The following is a 19,228-nucleotide window of genomic DNA, read 5'->3' on the forward strand; positions in this document are numbered from 1 at the left end:
GAAAGAGTTCAGGGCTAGATAAAAGAAGTTCTTAAGAAAGATTTCTTGTAAATTTTTTAAGATTATGAGTTGATAACCATGCTGTTTATGCAGTGTTCCATAACTTATGAGCTCACACCAAACATATTTACATAATTTAATGGCTTGGATGATGAATCAAGTATACAAATGTAATAGCTCAAAGATTTTATTTGGGGGGACAGTGAGAGTTGGGAAGACAGGGCTATATGTAATGCAGTCTAATTTTAGGCTCTTTCATTGATTAACAAAATATTAATGGGATACCTTCTATGTGCAGGATATACTATCTAAGCACAAGGAATATAATGGTTGATAAAACAGGATAAAATGATTGATAAAACAGTCACTATTCTCATGAAGTTTAGTGGGGAAAACAACTAAAAACAAGCAAGTATAGTCTCTAAAGTCAGGTTGTGTTAAACGCTGTGAAAGAAAATAACTAACCAGGGTGAGGAGAAAGAGGTGAAGTGCTCATTGTGGGCACTTCCTTGCACCTGCATCTCTACTCCTTACTTCCATTCAAAAAAAATGTATCAGAGTAGTAGTGAGTGGAGAGATGCTGAGTCTAGTTTAAATCATACCTCCTCCCCAAAATGGGGGAAATCAGTTGCAAGCCTGTCTACTTTTTAAAAGGTTTGTAATACTTTTCATAATTAATCTCATCCTGATATTGTGTCACCAAGGTACTAAGATTAAGTAAACTGCTAGTTCAGACAGAGTAGAGAAATGGAATTCGTATGCCTCTTGGACCATTCATCCTTTGCCATTTAACCATGCCCGACTCATCTGTATGTTTGAGACAAGTGAGAAAAATAAATAGTGCCAAAATGTGGAGCAGTATAAAATTAGGGACTTGCCACATTTAGGCAGGAAGTGGATGAAATTGATCCTAAAGCAATGGTTTTCAGACTTTTTCAAGTGGCAGTTGCTAAAACTTTTCAAAATAAATTTCCCTAACAACTTTTAATTTTGTCAAGTACACTTTTATTTTTGTTTATTTTCTTGGCTGCACCTCCTGGCATGTGGGATCTTAGTTCCCTGACCAGGGATCGAACCCACACCCCCTGCAGTAGAAGCGCAGAGTCTTAACCACTGGACTGCCAGGGAAATCCCATCAAGTACATTTTTTTTTAATTTGTTAATTTTTTTTGCTGATGTTTTTAAAATTAATTTTTATTGGAGTATGGTTGCTTTACAATGTTGTGTTAGTTTCTGCTGTACAACAAAGTGAATCAGTTATACGTACATATATATGTATATGTGTATGTGTACGTATACGTGTACACATCCATTCTTTTTTAGATTTCCTTCCCATTTAGGTCACCACAGATCACTGAGTAGGGTTTCCTGTGCTAAACAGTAGGTTCTCATTAGTTATCTATTTTATACAATAGTAGTGTGTATATGTGAATCCCAGTCTCCCAGTTTGTCCCACCCCCACCCCCCTTGGTAACTGTAAGTTTGTTCTCTACATCTGTGACTCTTTCTGCTTTACCAATAAATTCATCTGTACCATTTTTCTAGATTCCACATATAAGTGATATTATACAAGTACATTTTTAAAACCACTGTCACCATTGCAAAAAAAGAAAGGAATTTTGACACAATGGAAGAAGAACAAAAATCTCGGGAAAAAGTTTTTGCCGTGAGTTAATGAAAAACCTTATACACCAGCCATTAGTCAGCAGACCAGAGCACTCTAGTATCCATTTCTAACCTTTAGAAAATACTCAGCATTCCTCTTTTTCATGCTCTGTTTACTTTATCACTCCTGACATTACCAGCAGAGACTTTAGATGATTACAGAGCTGTAAGTATTAGAGAAGTCAGTTCCCCCAAATTTTAAGGACTAGTACTTTCCAGATTAGAGAATTAATAAATTGAATAAGGATTACATTCCGAACCTGGCAACTTACCTTGTGTGTAAATGGCTAATTGCCAAATAAAGTATCATTTAACTAAAAATTTGTACAGTATTTCTCTTCTGATAGTTTTGTTGCAATGCAAATATTAGATTATACTCCCTAAGTTAATCTTTTCAGCGTTAATTGGGCACTGTTCTGCCTTTCTTTATACTTTGCAGTTCTTTAAAATAGCAGTATCTGTTAAGAGAGCAGTTAGCCATTTGAATAGATCTGCTTTTGCTGTCAAGGTATACCTTTTGCCACTCTAATAAATGATAGCACTTATTTGGGCATTGTCTAATACTACAGAGTGTTCATTTATGTTAAGATTAAAAGATGAGCTTAATTATGGAAGTTATTTTTGTGTGTTTTCTTTGGTAACCAGTTCATTTTTTTTTATATTTAAGTTCTGTGAATTTGAGAGCAAATTACTAATAGTCTTAGAACTACTTTAGCATGTGCTTTAAAGACTGTACTCTCCAAATTGAAACACATAAGAAGATCCATTGGGATGAAGGAAGAAAATATTAGGCTTTCTGTTTATACTATTTTTTATCAAAATATTAAGCTTTACTCATGTTTTATATATAGTCATTGGCATCCTTATTTAGGATGTTAAAAGGTATTAATTAATTGGGGAGAGGAAAATGACAGAGATAAAGTAAATGGGGTGGAACTTGAGCTGGGTTAAGAAAAAATAATGCACATCATTTTAGGCATTGGACATAAGTAGAGGGAGGGAGGGGGTACATGGTAAAGGGTACAAGGAAAGTCATCCTAAGCACCAAGGCTGCTGTACTTTATTTTGAGAGAAAATTCATGGTCAGTAACGTTTGGGCAAAGACAAGAATATTTAGAGATGACAGTCGTGTTGGAACCAAATGATTGTATATGTGAATAAAAGAATATACAGTTGAGATTAATTTGTGGAAGACCTGTATCATATGAGGAAGTTATTAGACTTTATCGATGGTAGAAAATGGTAGGGAGGTTTTAAATGGAAATGTAAATTAATTGGACTGGTATAGGTATGTTGGGAGATGAGCAATGGGAGGGAAGCCCTTGAAGATAAGAATTTCTCCTAGTGTCTCATTTACATGTCTGTTTCTCCTATTAGATTAGTATAGTACACTTTCCATAAGTAGAAAGTTTTATTTAGTTCTATATACTGAGCTCCTAAAACAATGTCTGACATATAGTAGGTATTTAATAAATCTCGATTGTATGAAGACCATTCAAGAGAGGCTAGTTTAATAATCCACCCAGCTCCATAGTGAAGCCTGACAACAATGGGGGGAAGGACTATGGGTAACAGGAAGGCAGAACTTACATTCTCAGTTTTCCTTCAACTGTTAGCTGTAATGGAGCTGATCAGAAGTAAGACATTCACCACAGTAGGATGGCTGGGTCAGTTAGTAGTGTGCATACATATTTACTTTATAGCTTTTTTTTTTTTTTTTTTTTTTTTTTTTTTTGCGGTACACAGGCCTCTCACTGTTGTGGCCTCTCCCGTTAGCGGAGCACAGGCTCCGGATGCGCAGGCTCAGCGGCCGTGGCTCATGGGCCCAGCGGCGCCGCGGCATGTGGGATCTTCCCGGACTCGGGCACGAACCCATGTCCCCTGCATCGGCAGGCAGACTCTTAACCACTGCACCACCAGGGAAGCCCACTTTAAAGCTTTTTATAGTATATTATGTTACTAAGTCTCATCTGAGTGAGAGGTTACTTTTAAAGTGAGGTTACCTTTTTTTTTTTTTTAAGTGAGGTTACTTTTAAAGGTAATAGTATAAAATCAAACAAGATGGAAGCCTAAATCAAGATAATTTCCCTTACTTTTCTGCAGATTTTATTTTAATGACAAATCATAGTATATTTCAGTGTGAATGTAATTCCTGTCCTTTTTCCATAGCTTGCCTCTTTAAAAAAAAAAAAGCTGATTTATGCATGTGGCTTTGTAGTCAGCAGTCTGCTTTCACATCTTATTTAATCCTTAAAAGAACCTTATGTGAAGTTAGTAGGAGTTTTTGTCCCATATGACAGTTGGGGAAAAGGGTTTAGAGTGATTCAACCCTAAATCACATAGCTAATACATGATTGAATTTATATTTGGCATTATATGTAGAGAGTCAGAAAGGAAAATATTTGTGAGGCAAGGCTCTGGAGTCAGAACTGGATTTTAATCTTGGTTTCAACACTTAGCACTATATCTTAGGCAAGTTATATAATCTCTTTATGGCCTCAGGTTTCCTTATCTGTAAGGTGGGGGTACTTACTTTAGTTTCTATAGGTGTGCACTGTCCAGTATAGTAGCTGTTTGCCACATGTGGCTATTTAGCATTCTTTTTCGTACTGTCTTATTAACAGTTTTTAATAATGATTACATTTTGAAATGATAGTATTTTGGATGCATTGGGTGAAATATAAAAATTAATGTTACATATTTTAACTTTTTAATATCTGCTAGAAAAATTTTAATTACATATGTGGCTTGTGTTATATTTCTGTTGGACAGTACTACTCTAGACCAGGGGTTGGCAAACTCTGACCCCCAAATTCAGCCAGATTCTTTTTAGAAATGCAGTTTTACTGGAACACAGTCACACCCATTTAATTATATATGGTATATGACTACTTTCATGTTACAGCAGCAGAATTATTTGGTTGCTACATATAGAACCATACAGCCTGCAAAGCCTAAAATATTTACTGTTTTATCCTTTATAGAAAAAGTTTGCTGGGAATTCCCTGGCGGTTCAGTAGTTAGGACTCTGTGCTTTCACTGCCAAGGATGTGGGTTCAATCCCTGGTTGGGGAACTGAGATTCCCACAAGCCACACGGCCAAAAAAAAAGAAAGAAAGAAAGAAAAAGGTTGCTGAACCTTGCTCTAGATTGTAACTGATAGATGCTCAGTGTGTTACATCTTGACTTAAGAGTGGATATGAGAGACAGAAAGTAGACTAGTGGTGGGTGCCAGTGGGGAAAAGGTAGTAGGGAGTGACTGCTAATGGGTCCCAGGTTTCTTTTTAGGGATGACGAAAATGTTCTGGAATTAGATACCAGTGATAGTTGTGCAACTTCGAAGATACTGAAAACCGCTGAACTACACTGAAAAAGATATCTCAATTTTTTTTAAGTGGATATGAGCCTGGTTTGGTAGAGGTAATAAACCAGTACCTTAAACATGATACATGTTAATGATAATGAGAACATGCAAAGAAACGGATGCATATTAACTATGGGGAACGTAAGAAAACATTTTAATTGTTTTTATGTATTCCCATGCCACTTGAGAATATTTGCAAGTAGTTTCTTGATAAGAAGCAATTAGCTATCATTTATTGCTTACTCAAACTGTCAGTTACTGCTTACCCTATTTCTTTTTAGTTGTAAACTTAACTTTAAGATAATGCATAATAATACATACATAGCCAATCTCAGTAAATAGTCACAGTAATACATACATAGCCAATCTCAGTAAATAGTTAAATGAGTGAATACAAAGTATAAATAAAATCTATATTTTTAAATATTAGTTTTCTTCTGGAAACACTTATCTAAATATAGAAATCATGGCCTTATGAAGTTTTTAGTAACCTTTCGAGAGGAGAAAATATTAGCAGAAGGGAATTGGAAAGTCATTCCAAAAATGTCCATATCTTGTATATGTGTAGGTGTTTTTTCTTTAATGAATTACTATACATCTACCATATACAAATCTTAGGTATTTTCACACTGCTTGGAAACTGACAGAATATTACCTGTTTTGTACAGCTGACTCATTAATTTGTTATACGAAGAGTATGCCAACAATCTGCTTTACGAAATCAAGAAACCAGTAATCAGTACATCATTTTCCTTCTGACCGCTAGCAATAGGTTTTCGTTTTATTGCTCTGAAAACATCATGTTATAGTACCTTATTTATGATGTAAGTTAGGATAGCATGATGTCTAAGGGCACAGACTTTGGAGTCTGATAGACCTATTTCCTAATTTATTAACTTAATGCAACCCAGACAGCCTATTTAATATTTAACATCTCTAAGTCTTTGTTTCCTAATCTCTAAAATGGGAATAATACCTTTCTAGTGAGCTTTTTTTAAGGAATAAAGAACTGAATGTAACGTACTTATATAGTAACCACTGAATAAATGGTAACCTCATACTATTATTGCCTTTTAATATGTTAAGTTTTTTAATCAAACATTAAATTTTTTTGGTTGTCAGCATCATACATTTCATTATGTATTTTACTGACGCCTACCTTTTCAAAAACATAATGAAATATTAAGTAACATTCTATTTTACTTTCAGTCAAAGAAAAATAAGAAGAAATCAAAGTCAGATGCTAAAGCAGTGCAAAACAGTTCACGCCATGATGGAAAGGAAGTTGATGAAGGTACTTGAGCAAGTGAAAGGACTGTAGAAAAATTTTTAATCCTTTTTTACCAAGGTGCATTATATAAAAGCTGCATTTGTTTCGCTTAGTCTTTTATCTGGGTCTTCTTTTTAATAACTATAGATTTTAATGTACACATCTGTGACATTGTTAGGAGACATGTTTTTCCCCTAAATTATTTTAAGTATCTAACAATGCTTTCCTTGAAGGGAACTGCCTTGAAATTTAAGGTCTAGCCCAATATCTTGAGCAATTTAAAAGCCGTTCATTTTGTCTTTGTTTCCTAGAAACGTGGTTTGGTTTTTTTCCCATTGTTCTTAAATATACCATCCCTAGAAGGCTGGGTACAAAATTCTTAAGTAAGCCATTTATTGTCCTCACCTAATAAACCCATTTATTAGTAAGTATATATAACACTCCCCTACTATTACTATCCAGCAATATAAAAAATATGCAAGATAACTTACATCAATTTTTTCTAAACCATAGATGACAGATCTGATAAAAATTACCAGAATAAATAATGGCAGTTAGCTGCCTAGAACAGCGAGATTAGAATAAATTCATAGGATAAATTAGTATAATCAGCACTCTTGGTTTTTAGTTTAATATCTAAATTTATCATGATACTTCAGATGCCCCACCATGTTTTCCCCCCAAAACTACAACTTTTTTGTCTTCCCCTTACTGAATAACATTTTTTTTTCTGGGGCTATGTCAGGAGCCTGGGAAACTAAAATTAGTCACAGAGAGAAACGACAGCAGCGTAAACGTGATAAGGTGCAGTCTGATTCTGGTTCATTGGATTCAACTATCCCTGGGATAGAAAATACCATCACAGTTACCACCGAGCAAGTTACAACTGCATCATTTCCTGTTGGTTCCAAGAAGAATAAAGGTATATTAGTGGAACATAAGAGTGATACATCAAATCCAACTCCTTTCAGTCAGATGTACAAAATATCATTACGTCAAAATCTGGCTATTTTAAACTGCTTACATCATTGTGCTGATATACCCTTCTTCGTGAGAGTACTGTGGACCACGTGTTGGTTTACCTGATACCAGCAGTGTTACTTGTTACATACTGCCTAATGAATGGCCTGTTAAATTAAAATTGCCTTTCTACCTTGTCACATGAGAGAATGATTGCTGCTTTTTTCTCACGTGTATTGCTTTGCCCCAACTCCCTAACATCTCCATTTCTTATAGTGGACATTCATTAAATGAAATGACTTGTCACCATTCTTTTCATTCCAAGATGAAACAAGCATGTTCTGGATAATGCAGGTTCTATCTGGATTTCTTATCACCCCAACTTTTTGAGAATGCTGTAGGTGTTTGATAAAGCTAGACTGGAACTGCAAACATTATTGAGCTAATGTTCTTCCCAAGTATTTCAAATGTTCAAACTATCCAATACTGATGGCTTCTTGATAGTTCTTTACATTGCCATCATTTTTACCCTGGAGACATCAGTCTACAGAGTGATGCTGTTCATCTTGCTTCAGGCATTGACTTTTCTTCCTTCACCTTTTCATTAATTGCCAGCACCTCCCACTTGTCTCCAAACCTCTGTCTTAGCCTTGGTGTCTTTTACTTTTTTGCTTGATGATTTGGTGGAATTTATTGCTGTGGTACAGCAGTGACTTCTGCTTATCCATTTTCACTGTCACCTATAAGCCATGCTGTACTGTTTCTGTTGGTGACTCTTTTTCACTGTCTTGTGCATGCCTTCCTTGCTAGCACAATCCTATGTCATGCTGGGTTTTTGATACATTGTGATCATTATGCTTTTCAGTGTCAGAGAAATAGTATCTTTGTTATAACGTGTAGTCTTACCGCTTGCCATATTTCCTAAGTCCTGCTCCAAATATTGGCAAAATTCTTCTAAGTTGATGTGTTTGCTTCCAGGATTGTTGAAAAGGCACCTAGCTGGTATTGCTGAGAGGTGGCAAAGTTGAATCCAATTACAGAGCCCAGTTCTCCAATTCCTGCTTTAAAGAATCTTGATAACCATTATAGAACAGGAGACTCTATATATACTTGGGCAGTTTTCCAGGTCCTTTTTTGGCATTTTAGTTGACTAAGAATATGATAACTAGAGAACTCAATTCCTTAAGAACATGTGAAATATGCTGTGAGTAAAAAGTGACTCTTTTCTAGGGTAAGACTTTAGTACTTAAAGGAGCAACTTATGATAAATAATTAGTAAAAATTGTATGTTACTCCTAACTTAATGTGCATAGTGGCCTATTTAGTATTAAATAAATTTTATTTCTATTTCAACCAGGTGATTCTCATCTAAATGTTCAAGTTAGCAACTTTAAGTCTGGAAAAGGAGATTCTACACTTCAGGGTGAGAGAAATTACATGTAACTTAAATTGAAGGCCCATCAAGATAGAAACTTATATGTATGTCTCTTTCCTCACATGAATGACACAGAAAGAAAAAAAAGGCTTAGAAATGATTTTAATTACTAAAGTAACATAATCACAGTTCAGAGATTTTAGAAAATAGATAAACAGAAAAATCACTCCCACTTCTAACAGTCTTTGGTATATTCTAGTTGTTTCTCCCTCTCCCCTTATATGTAAAAACATTCTTTAATAGTTATATGCAATTGATAGTTAATAGTTTATATGCAATTTTGATTCTTGCTTGCATTGTTTAAGCTAATAGAGAAAAAGATTTTTTTTTTCCGGACTTGGGTTTGATATAGGCATATATGGGATAAAAGACTTTACCCCAAAATTAAATAAGAAGCCTTAATACCTGTAATCTTCTAAACTGCTTCCTGAACAGTATCAAATATTTCATAATAAATGGACTATAGTATAGAGTTGTGCAGTACTTCAAAAACAGGAAATGTATTTTATTTACTAGTTTATGATAAAGATTGAATTAAGTAGAGAATGATATACCTTTACCTAAAAACGAAAGTGTAGTAAAACGTAAATTCACAAGTGAAGAAGCACCTTCTCGTTTCAGGCTTGTTCTTAACGCTGTCAGCTTCCTTCATTCTCATGGTTCTCAATCCTGGCTACACATTACAGCCATCTAGGAAGCTTAGAAAACCACACACGTATATAAAAAGAAACATGTACTTACATACACACACCTATGTGTGTTTGTGTGTGTGTGTGTATATGTATACACAACACAGATAATACATACACATGTGTACATATACCTGCATATAAATGTATACATACAAACATACTGATGCCTGGACTCTATCCCTAGAGATTCTGATTTTGATTGGTTTGGGCTGAGGCTCCAGTGTCTACTTTTAAGAAATTTTTCATTTATTTCAAGGCTTTTCTTTTTTCTTTTTTCACGGGCCTAGCCGCTCAGCGGCATGTGGGATCTTCCCAGACCGGAGCACGAACCCGTGTCCCCTACATCGGCAGGCAGACTCTCAACCACTGCACCACCAGGGAAGCCCAAGAAATTTTTCATTTGATTTTAATGTGCAGCCAGGTTTTAGAATCACTGCCTTATACAAAATATATATATAAATATTTAAGGAAAGAGCATGTAACTAAGGAGAAGTCTTTATGTTCTTAGTGGGTGAGTATTCTGAGTATACCAGAATATGTGTTTTCTTCTTTGCTCTGTTTTACTTCTTTTGAGCAAGTCAGTCTGCTTTTTTTTGTTTTGTTTTGTTTTGTTTTTTTCCTTGCGTTATGCGGGCCTCTCACTGTTGTGGCCTCTCCCATTTGCGGAGCACAGGCTCCGGACGCGCAGGCTCAGCGGCCATGGCTCATGGGCCCAGCCGCTCCGCGGCACGTGGGATCCTCCCAAAACGGGGCACGAACCCGCGCCCCCTGCATCGGCAGGCGGACTCAAGCACTGCGCCACCAGGGAAGCCCAGTCAGTCTGCTTTTGAAAACATTATTAGTATACATATTAAGTTCAAACCTACTCGTAGTTTTTAAATTAGCAGTCATCCATGGTGGTCATGTCACTTTTTAAATTCTTCATTTTATCTTTAAAGCTTGAGCTATTTAGAGGATAAATAAAAATATAAATATAAATCAAGCAATTATAGAAACTTGAAAATATCCCAGTTTTAACAAGGAGTCGTGTATCCATTTTTAATCTTTATTTTCTTTTCTTTAAGTTTCTTCAGGATTGAATGAAAACCTCACTGTAAATGGAGGAGGCTGGAATGAAAAGTCTGTAAAACTCTCCTCACAGATCAGTGCAGGTGAGGAGAAGTGGAACTCTGTTTCACCTCCTTCTGCAGGCAAGAGGAAAACTGAACCATCTGCTTGGGGTCAAGATGGTGGAGATGCTAATGCAAATGGAAAAGACTGGGGAAGGAGTTGGAGTGACCGATCAATATTTTCTGGCATTGGTAAGAACTGTTAGAAAATTTTGTTTGTTTAAAATGCCTATCTGGTACATTTAAAATTCTCCAAGAATGAAAAACAGATCCATTAGTAGAAAAATTAGTCATGCTATACAGAAAGAATATAGATTAACTCATCTCACATCCTTCACATGGAGCAAAATGGGAACTAAATAAGTGAACAATAGCATTTATTATTTACTCTTTATTTAATTCTTCCACTTTTATCACATTTGATTATCAGTTTAGCTAACTGATATAATTGTATATTTTTAGTGATGTAATAAGAGTAATGTGTAAGCAGACTTTTTGACTAATTTCAACAGTTCTACTATTGAGTTTAAATAAAAATAGTAAATGGAGATACAGTTTATAGCATCAATTTATATACTGTTTTACAGTCTACAAAATGCCTGTTTGTAATTAATTTTTCCCCTGGATTCTAAAGATAAAGACTAGTAGTGAGAAGCTTATTTCTGTTGAGAGCCATCGAGTTAAAAGCAACTTAATTTCAGGTGTGTTTCTGTGTGCATGTGTTATAGAAAAGAAATCCATATTTAATATGGAAAACTGCAGTAAGAGAAGGAAAAACCCACTGTTATACATTACCCAGTGACAACCACTGTTTTTTCATATTTCCTTATGGTCCTTTTTTTTTTCCTGTGTACAATTCTGTGGGTTTTATTTTGGTTTTTTTACACAATCCAAATCATACATGCATTTTTGTGTTCCTCCTCCCTCACTTAATATTGTGCCTCAAACATTTTCTTTACTTTCTGTGAGTATTTTATTTAATGACCATGTGATACATTGTGTAAACATAGCATAAACTATTTCACTATTCCCGTATTATCAGAGAAATAACTTCTTTTTTTAAAGAAATGTAAATGACGTCGAATTGAATATATTTGTTTGGGGGTTACTTCTTTAGGATAGATTCTTAGAAGTGATATTATTGGATTAAAGGAAATATGAATGTTTACAGTGCTCTACGACATGTTGTCAAAGTATTTTCTAGGAGAATTCTAATTTATCCTGTCAGCATCAGTATGAGTGCCATTTATCGTATGCTTACCAAGGTTGAGTATTCTTATTTTTTTAATCTTTTCTAATTTGATAAGAAAAAATACATAAATTGTTTTGGTTAACTTTTTAAAATCACTAATGAGGTTGAGTGTTTTTCACAACTTTGTTGATCATTTCTGTTTTTTTTGTAAATTGTCTGTTCAGGTTCTTTGCCCATTTGTGTAATGGCCTCTTCTTTGTGCTTTAAGTTGTAATTCCTTGTGCATTAAACATATAATCTTTTCTGTTGTGCTTGTTGCAGATATGTTTTGCTTGGTTTATTTTAGTTTGGGGGAGCAATAGACATTACAGAGCTTTTAGTGTTTAAGTAGAAAGAACTGTTTCTTTGCATGTTACTTGCTTTTCCCATCACTTGTAAGCTTAGAAAAACTCATGTTGACTAACATCCCTAAGAAGCAGACTCTATATCATTTGCTAATATTGTTCTTCAGCTTGTCCTCCCCTCTTCCCCTGCAGTGTCCAAAAATTGTGTAGAAATATCAAAATTTGTTTGGAAAAAGAGACAATCCCTAAATTCCTAGCCTCGTTTTCAGCAGTAATAAAAGCATAAATTTCTATGCTAATAAAGCATCCTTTCACACTTAATAAAAGAAATAGTCAAATTTTATCAAGTAATCTTAAGAACCATGACCTTTTGAGATATTTGTAATTTACTTATAAAACCTATGTAGCATTTTCATAATTAGTACATAAATTAGTTGGTAGTACTTGCTTAATGTTGCTGTAGACAAACTTAAGCAGCAGATTAGAGTTCCTGCCTAGATGGATTAGGACCTTTATTGAAATTGAAAGGGAACTATATTAAATGAGGTTTGCAGTGAGTTGCTGAGAAGAGACAGTTGTGACTTGTCTCATGGATGTATATACGTTCCTTAAAATACTCATACGTAAGTAGGCAATTGCTTTAAAACGTTGAGGAGATATCATGGTGTAGTGGAATGAGCTTGTTCCTAGTTCAGACAGACCTATTTGGTATGAATCCCTATTTTTCCACATACAAGCTTTTATGGATGTTAGGCTAGTTATTTAACCTGTGTGAATCCCATACTCAAGTAGTTGTGAGGATTGGCTATAATGAGTGTGAAGTACCAAGTTTCAGTGCCTGATCCAAACTAGTAGCTTAATTGTGGTAGATGATCGGGTAGCTTGCTATAGTAGAGAAAGAACATGGGCTTGGAAAGTAGGTTTAAGTTCCAGTCATGGCTCGGGTGTTTTCTGTCAGCAGGTCACTTAACTGCTCTGAAACTTTGCCTAGCAGGGCTGCCCTAAGGATTAGAAGTAGTTGGTGTAAAGATCCCAGTGCATAATAGACATTCAATAAATGGTAGCTATTGCCATATTAGGTGGTTCTGATTTCTAAGGGTATCTTTAAATATTATTATCATAGTTATAAATCTATACGTATCTTTCAAGTTTCATTGCAAATTGAAGGTTCCAAGTGACGTTCTTTATTTTAACAGCTGCTTGGTCTAGTGTGGATAGGGGAATGAATACCTCTGAACAGAATTCTGCTTCTTTTGCATCTCTCACACTTAACTCTGCTGTTTCTGGTATGTGAAAACAGTCTTTCATTTAGTTAACAAAAAAATTTTCTGTTTAATTTTAGCACTTGCTATTTGAAAAAAATAATCAGAGTCAAGTACTGCTATCCACATAAATTATAGATATACAGTATAAAGTAGCAGAGGCCTTAATAAAGAAAGACCTAAATTCTTACCTGCAGGTGGCCTAGTTCCTTTCTTTGGTGGAGATCGGAAGATTTTGTGGCCTAACTTAACTGAAAGTGTGTTGGCACACAGATGAATGCAAATAGAAGGCCTTCCCTTCAAGGTCATGACACTCTTCGGTTACTAGTTTACCCCTACCATAATTCTACTTGCAGTTTGGCATTTTATTTCTATCTGCCCTTATTCATCATGAGTGTATAGCTTTCGGGTTATGTGGACCCTCTGAGTATCTGTTGAGTTAGAAAATTCATTATTACTACTAAACTACTATAATTCAGCATTACTTACATGGATATGCCTTTTATTAATAATATAGACGCTATATATACTTAACAAATACTACATAAACATGGGACACATTTAGTTTTGTAATGTTTAGTTCACGTTGGAATTCATGGACCCAGTACTAATCTTGTGGTTCCACAGTGTCTGGAGTCACCTAGTCTAGAATAGAGGTCAGCAAACTTCTTCTGTAAAGGGCCCAATAGCAAATATTTTAGGCTTTGTGGGCCATACTGTCTTCTGTTGCAACTACTTCATTCTGCCATTGTAGCAGTAAAGCAGCTAGAGGCAATCCATAAACCAAATGAGTGTGTCTGGTTCTGAAATATTGTTCTTTTGATTTTTTTTTCAACCATTTAAAAATATAAAAACTGTTCTTGGTTCATGGGTCATACAAAAAAGGGATGGTTAGATTTGGCCTATGAGTTGTAGTTTGCCAACCCTTGGTCTCATATTAGTTCCAGAGGTACAAGTTAATTTCTTCCTTCATTTGGTGACTTTGTACAACACAGATGCTACTCTATTCATATATTCAGAGAAAGCTGCTAAAGAAATAGCAACAGTGTTACTGTAGTCTTTCTAAGCAGCTAATGTGCTATTTATATATGAATTTTATAGGGTTACTCCATTTGTCAAAATTTATATTTAAAATGTATAACTGTTTTGAGTATATTTCAAGCGTATTAGTGGAAGGCTAGTAAGATCATCTATAACCAAGTGAAAATTTATAAGTGAGTAAGGACTTTTGTGAGGGGAAGTGTCTTTTATACTAACAGGTATTCTTCTTAACCCTTTCTTTATCAGTGGCTCTGAATGCAAAGTGAATATCACAGTCACCTAAGAAGGACTCCAAAACATGTGCAAATTCTGATTCAGAAGGTCTGGGGTATATAAATCCCTGATGGAAAACCACTGCTTTACATTTCTATTCTAAAACGAATTTATGGCTCTAGAGCCAAGGATTTTTGACCTGGCATCCTTTAATTTATGTGCAAAACTTTGTGTAAGTCCTGGACAGTAGTCCAACCACAGCTTTCATCATACTGCTAAAGGACTGTGTGACCCCACTCACCCCACCTATTCCCCACCTCCTAAAAAAGTAAAAACAGAAAAAAATTAGAAGATAATATTCTCCTGTTTTTAAGTGCACTTGAACTTACCTTGGTCTCTAAACCACCAGCACAACTGTCTTATTCTCTTTGGCTTCTTTCTGCCTCACCTCTCTAGATAGTCATCTATTTCTTTTATTTTTTCTTAGGCAGAAGGTTCTAGCAAGCTCAGACATTTTCTAGTTGTGTCATTCAGGGTTCTAAGGATATAGGCATACCCTGAAATTTCCAGTATTTCTTTTATGCTTTATTATTTTTCATGAAGAAGACAAATAAAACAACTTTTCTTTGACTTCTTGAAACTTGTAGATACCTGGTTTGAAGTATATATTATAAAAGACAAAATCTAATGGATTGGTACTAGGGAAAAAATATATTTCTGATCAGTGAATTCAATCCAGTGATTTTCGTGCTTAATCTAAAATTACCCTCAATTCTGCTTTTCTTTATCTTAACTCTTTTTCTGATGTCTGCAGTTTTCCTTTCAGGAGAAATAAAAAATAATTAAGTCTTCGTGTGCAAAGTATAGAACTATTGTTATGAAACATCATTAGAAAATTCCATTTTTAATTTTATTGCATTCGTTTTCATTTAAGGGTCTACTGCTGAGCCAGTTTCTCAGTCTACCACTTCTGATTATCAGTGGGATGGTAGCCGTAATCAACCATATATCGATGATGAATGGTCTGGGTTAAGTATGTCCTTTTAAAAATTATCAGTTTGTTTTTGTTTTTGTTTTCAGAATTTTCTTTCTAGCACCCTAATTCATGCTTTATGTTTTAATTTTAATCCTAATTTGTCACCTTTTAGGTCATAGTAATATAGTTTAATACCAAATGTGTACAACTTGTAAACTATTGAATACCTGTAGAATTAAAACTAAATTCACTTTTCATGATTGAGGCAATATTTAAACATGAAGTTTTCTTATAATTGCTCTGTAGTTTGTCTAGTTTTTAAATTGTTTGAAATGAATATTCTATTTCTTTTCCTAGTTTTAATATAATAGAGTAAATAGAATATACAGGAATGGCTTTGAATTCATGAGGTATGCACGTTTTTATATTGGTAAAAAACCATTTTCTTAGTCTAATTTCCAGTAGAAGCATAGGAAAGTTAAAGGCAAGAGTCACAAAAAAAGAGGAAGGGAAAAAGAAGAATATGGTTTTTATGTTGAGAAAGTTCATACCATCTTCATTTAAAAAAAAAAAAAAAACAGATTTTTTTTTTCCCCACAACCTTAAATCTTAGAATTTAAAACCCTCTGGAAACAGGACTTTCCTTATCCTCAGTACCTAGTGCAGTGTTTTATACACAGGTGTTCAGTAGTACTAATGATGATAAAAGCAAACACCTGACTGTGCCAGGCACTGATCTAGATGGTTTAAGTCTTAACGCATATTATTAGATTATTTAGTACAGTTTTGTGAGGTAGGTATTATTTTTTTCCCACACTTTCCAGTTGAAGAAACTGAGGTAAAGAAAAGTTATCTAATTTTCCCCAGCCACACAGTTAAGTGGAAGAGCTAGTATCAAACTTTGGCAGTCTGGCCCCCAGAGTTCATGTTCTTAACCACTGCATGGTACAACCTCGATGATGATGGTAATCATGAAGGTATGCTTGCAACACAACCCAAAGATTAGTCTTAGGCTAGTCTCTGTTAGATTCGTTGAAGCACAGTTGAGGGAGGTGAGGTTGGAAAGGTATATTAGGAAGGACCATATTGTGAAAAGCCTTGAATTGCTGGCTAAATATTAGAGAGCCAAGGGTCAGAGTACTAGTTTAGAAGGTAGATCCTTGTTCTAGTCCTGACTTTAAAACGTAGTACCTCATATGTCTTTGACTTTGTCACTTATCTTGGAATCTAGATTAATTGACCTGTGAAACAGAGCAAATAATCTTTCATATCTACTTCCATAGTGTTATGAGGTTTTAATGAGGGAGTGAACATGAAAGCTCTTTGAAAATTATAAAGTATCAGATAAACACAAAGTATTACAGGATGTGAAAGCACTGTTTTGTGGGGGGCGGGGGAGGAAACAGTCTGTACTTCGGGAAGAATGATCTGCTATGTGCAAAATAGAATTGAGGAGTGATTGTAAGAAAATAGCACTGAGTTGTCTTGGGCAGCTGTGGGTTGAAGCTGAGGAAAATGGAGCAAACAGGGCTCTAGGCTTCCCTGCTTGGAAAGAATAGCTCTACTTTTATCTTTTTATTCTTGTGATAATGAAAAGCACAATTGGCTGATAAATAAGAGACTAAAATAAACATATCCATGGGACTCTGTACTTAAGTAATAAGTATCAGACCACCTTTTTTGTTTGTTATGCTGTATTGGCAGTCTTTTCAGTCCAGAGTTACTCTTTAACCTCATTTTCTCTGTGAATTTTATTTTTTGTGTTACCTTCTTTAATGTCGCTAATTTTGGTACTCAGTGAATTTAGTTATTCCTTCTAAATTTATAGAATGCATGAAGTATTTGAGATTACTAATCCATAAAGTATATATATACTATCTTTACATTTAACAATGTGATACGATTAATATATTGACCCTCTGGTTTAAGGCATAAACATCATTATCTAGCAGAAAGGCATTGAATTTACCCAAGCACTTGAATATAAAGTTAAGATGCTGGAACTTCCCTAGCAGTTCAGTGGGTAAGACTCTGCGCTCCCACTGGAGGGGGCACAGGTTTGATCCCTGGTTGGGGAACTAAGATCCCGAATGCCGCGCATTGAGACCAAAAAAATTTTTTAAATAAAGTTAAAGATGCTAAAGTACAGAAGGTAATGTTTTTTAAAGACAGATGTTAATCATTCAATTATCTTGATCTAAAGGAACAATATCGTCATAACCCCTGTAAAAAGTCAGATGTTGAATAGAATTTTGTTTTTGTTGGCACACCAGAGTGAAAGAATTAACGGCAGCATAGTGAATGGGTTGAGAGCATGGGCTTTGAGGACAGACTACCTGGGTTCGAATCTTAGCTTCATTCTTTTTCTGTGCTTCAGTTTCATCATCTGTAAATATAATATTTCTTCCCTCACAGACTTGTTGAGAGGATTAAGTGACATAATACTTATAAAGCCCTTAGAACACTGCCTGATACATGGTAAATATTCAGTAAGTGCTGTGATGCTATTGATGATATTCTTCTAGGAGCATAATTAGTCTACTCAGTGGGGTTAATTTGTAAATTGTCTGTTTAAACACTAGAGAAATTCTTTCTAACATATTTGTTTTATTTTCTTAAAGTTAATGCTGAATTAAGTTCTGACCAGAAACAGCTGACAACCATTTTCTTACTGAGATAAAAAGGAAAATAGCTATGGGATGCTTAAACCTAAAACATTATTTCACAAGCAAATTCACCAGACAAATTCCTTACCATTTTGAAAAGACAGCTAATATAAAGCTCTTTGGAAAGATTTTGGCAAACTAATGGGAGAATTTTAAGAAATGAGAAATTACTCTATAAATGGAGGGAACTATGCTATGAATGAAACTGTACTACATAGTTTCAAGGAAACTAAGATTATTAGCACCAAGTATACGTATACTTGGTGCTAATAAACTAAGGTTCATTAGGCCCATGAACCTTAAGAATTATGCGTTGTCTCCTGGTGACAATTTTTAGGCTTAGTTGATTGATCTGTTGTTTTAAAGTAGTTTTATTTGGGGAATTCCCTGGTTAGGACTCTGCACTTTCACTGCCAAGGGCCCCAGTTAGATCCCTGGTTGGGGAACTAAAATCCCACAGGTCGGGGGGTGAGGGGCGGCAGGAGGGTGGGGGGGAGTAGTTTTATTTGATCCCAGTTAATTTAAAAATTATATAAAAACCAACCTGAAATCAATAAACGTGGAAAAATTACCATAAAGCTTTATAAAGCCTGTAGAGATTTATGCTTCTTCTATTAATGTTCTGATAGAAGTTGAAACATAGGCTCCAGTTACTCCTCAAACTTTATGGCTGTCTAAGCCTTTTACAAAAAAACATAATTTTACTGAGTACTTTACTAGATTTTTATCCCTCACCCCCCACCACCACTGTATTTTTTAAGAAAAGAGTTTATATGTTAAATAGTGCCCATTCACTTCCTTAAATTTTTTTTTTTTTTTTGACAAAATAAAGGGGTTTTTTCGACAGGAAGCCCTAAGAGACCTGGCTTATGGACAGCAATTTTCGAAATCTGGGTTTCTTATTTGTGAGGTTTAAACAAAACAGTTGACAGCTTTGGCATTCAAATCTCCTAATAATATTTTTAATGAATGCTTGGAGTAAGATGAGCAGTTGGTTCCAGACATCTACTAGATACTTTTTTTTTTTTTTTTTTTCCTT

The 19,228-nt window shown here is 35.0% G+C and overlaps 1 protein-coding gene across 1 annotated transcript in view; it reads left to right on the top strand.

Annotated features, from left to right (window-relative positions):
- Positions 1-19,228, top strand: part of MTDH (metadherin) — a 56,194-nt gene that overhangs the window by 21,507 nt on the left and 15,459 nt on the right. The window contains exons 3-7 of the mRNA XM_007457151.1: positions 6,239-6,323; positions 7,045-7,221; positions 8,617-8,682; positions 10,451-10,687; positions 15,482-15,580. Of these exons, the coding sequence (XP_007457213.1) occupies positions 6,239-6,323; positions 7,045-7,221; positions 8,617-8,682; positions 10,451-10,687; positions 15,482-15,580 (664 nt within the window). The remainder of the gene's footprint in view (positions 1-6,238; positions 6,324-7,044; positions 7,222-8,616; positions 8,683-10,450; positions 10,688-15,481; positions 15,581-19,228) is intronic.

The sequence above is a fragment of the Lipotes vexillifer genome, unplaced genomic scaffold (assembly GCF_000442215.2).
Source record: "Lipotes vexillifer unplaced genomic scaffold, Lipotes_vexillifer_v1.1 scaffold376, whole genome shotgun sequence".
Lineage (NCBI taxonomy): Eukaryota > Metazoa > Chordata > Mammalia > Artiodactyla > Lipotidae > Lipotes > Lipotes vexillifer.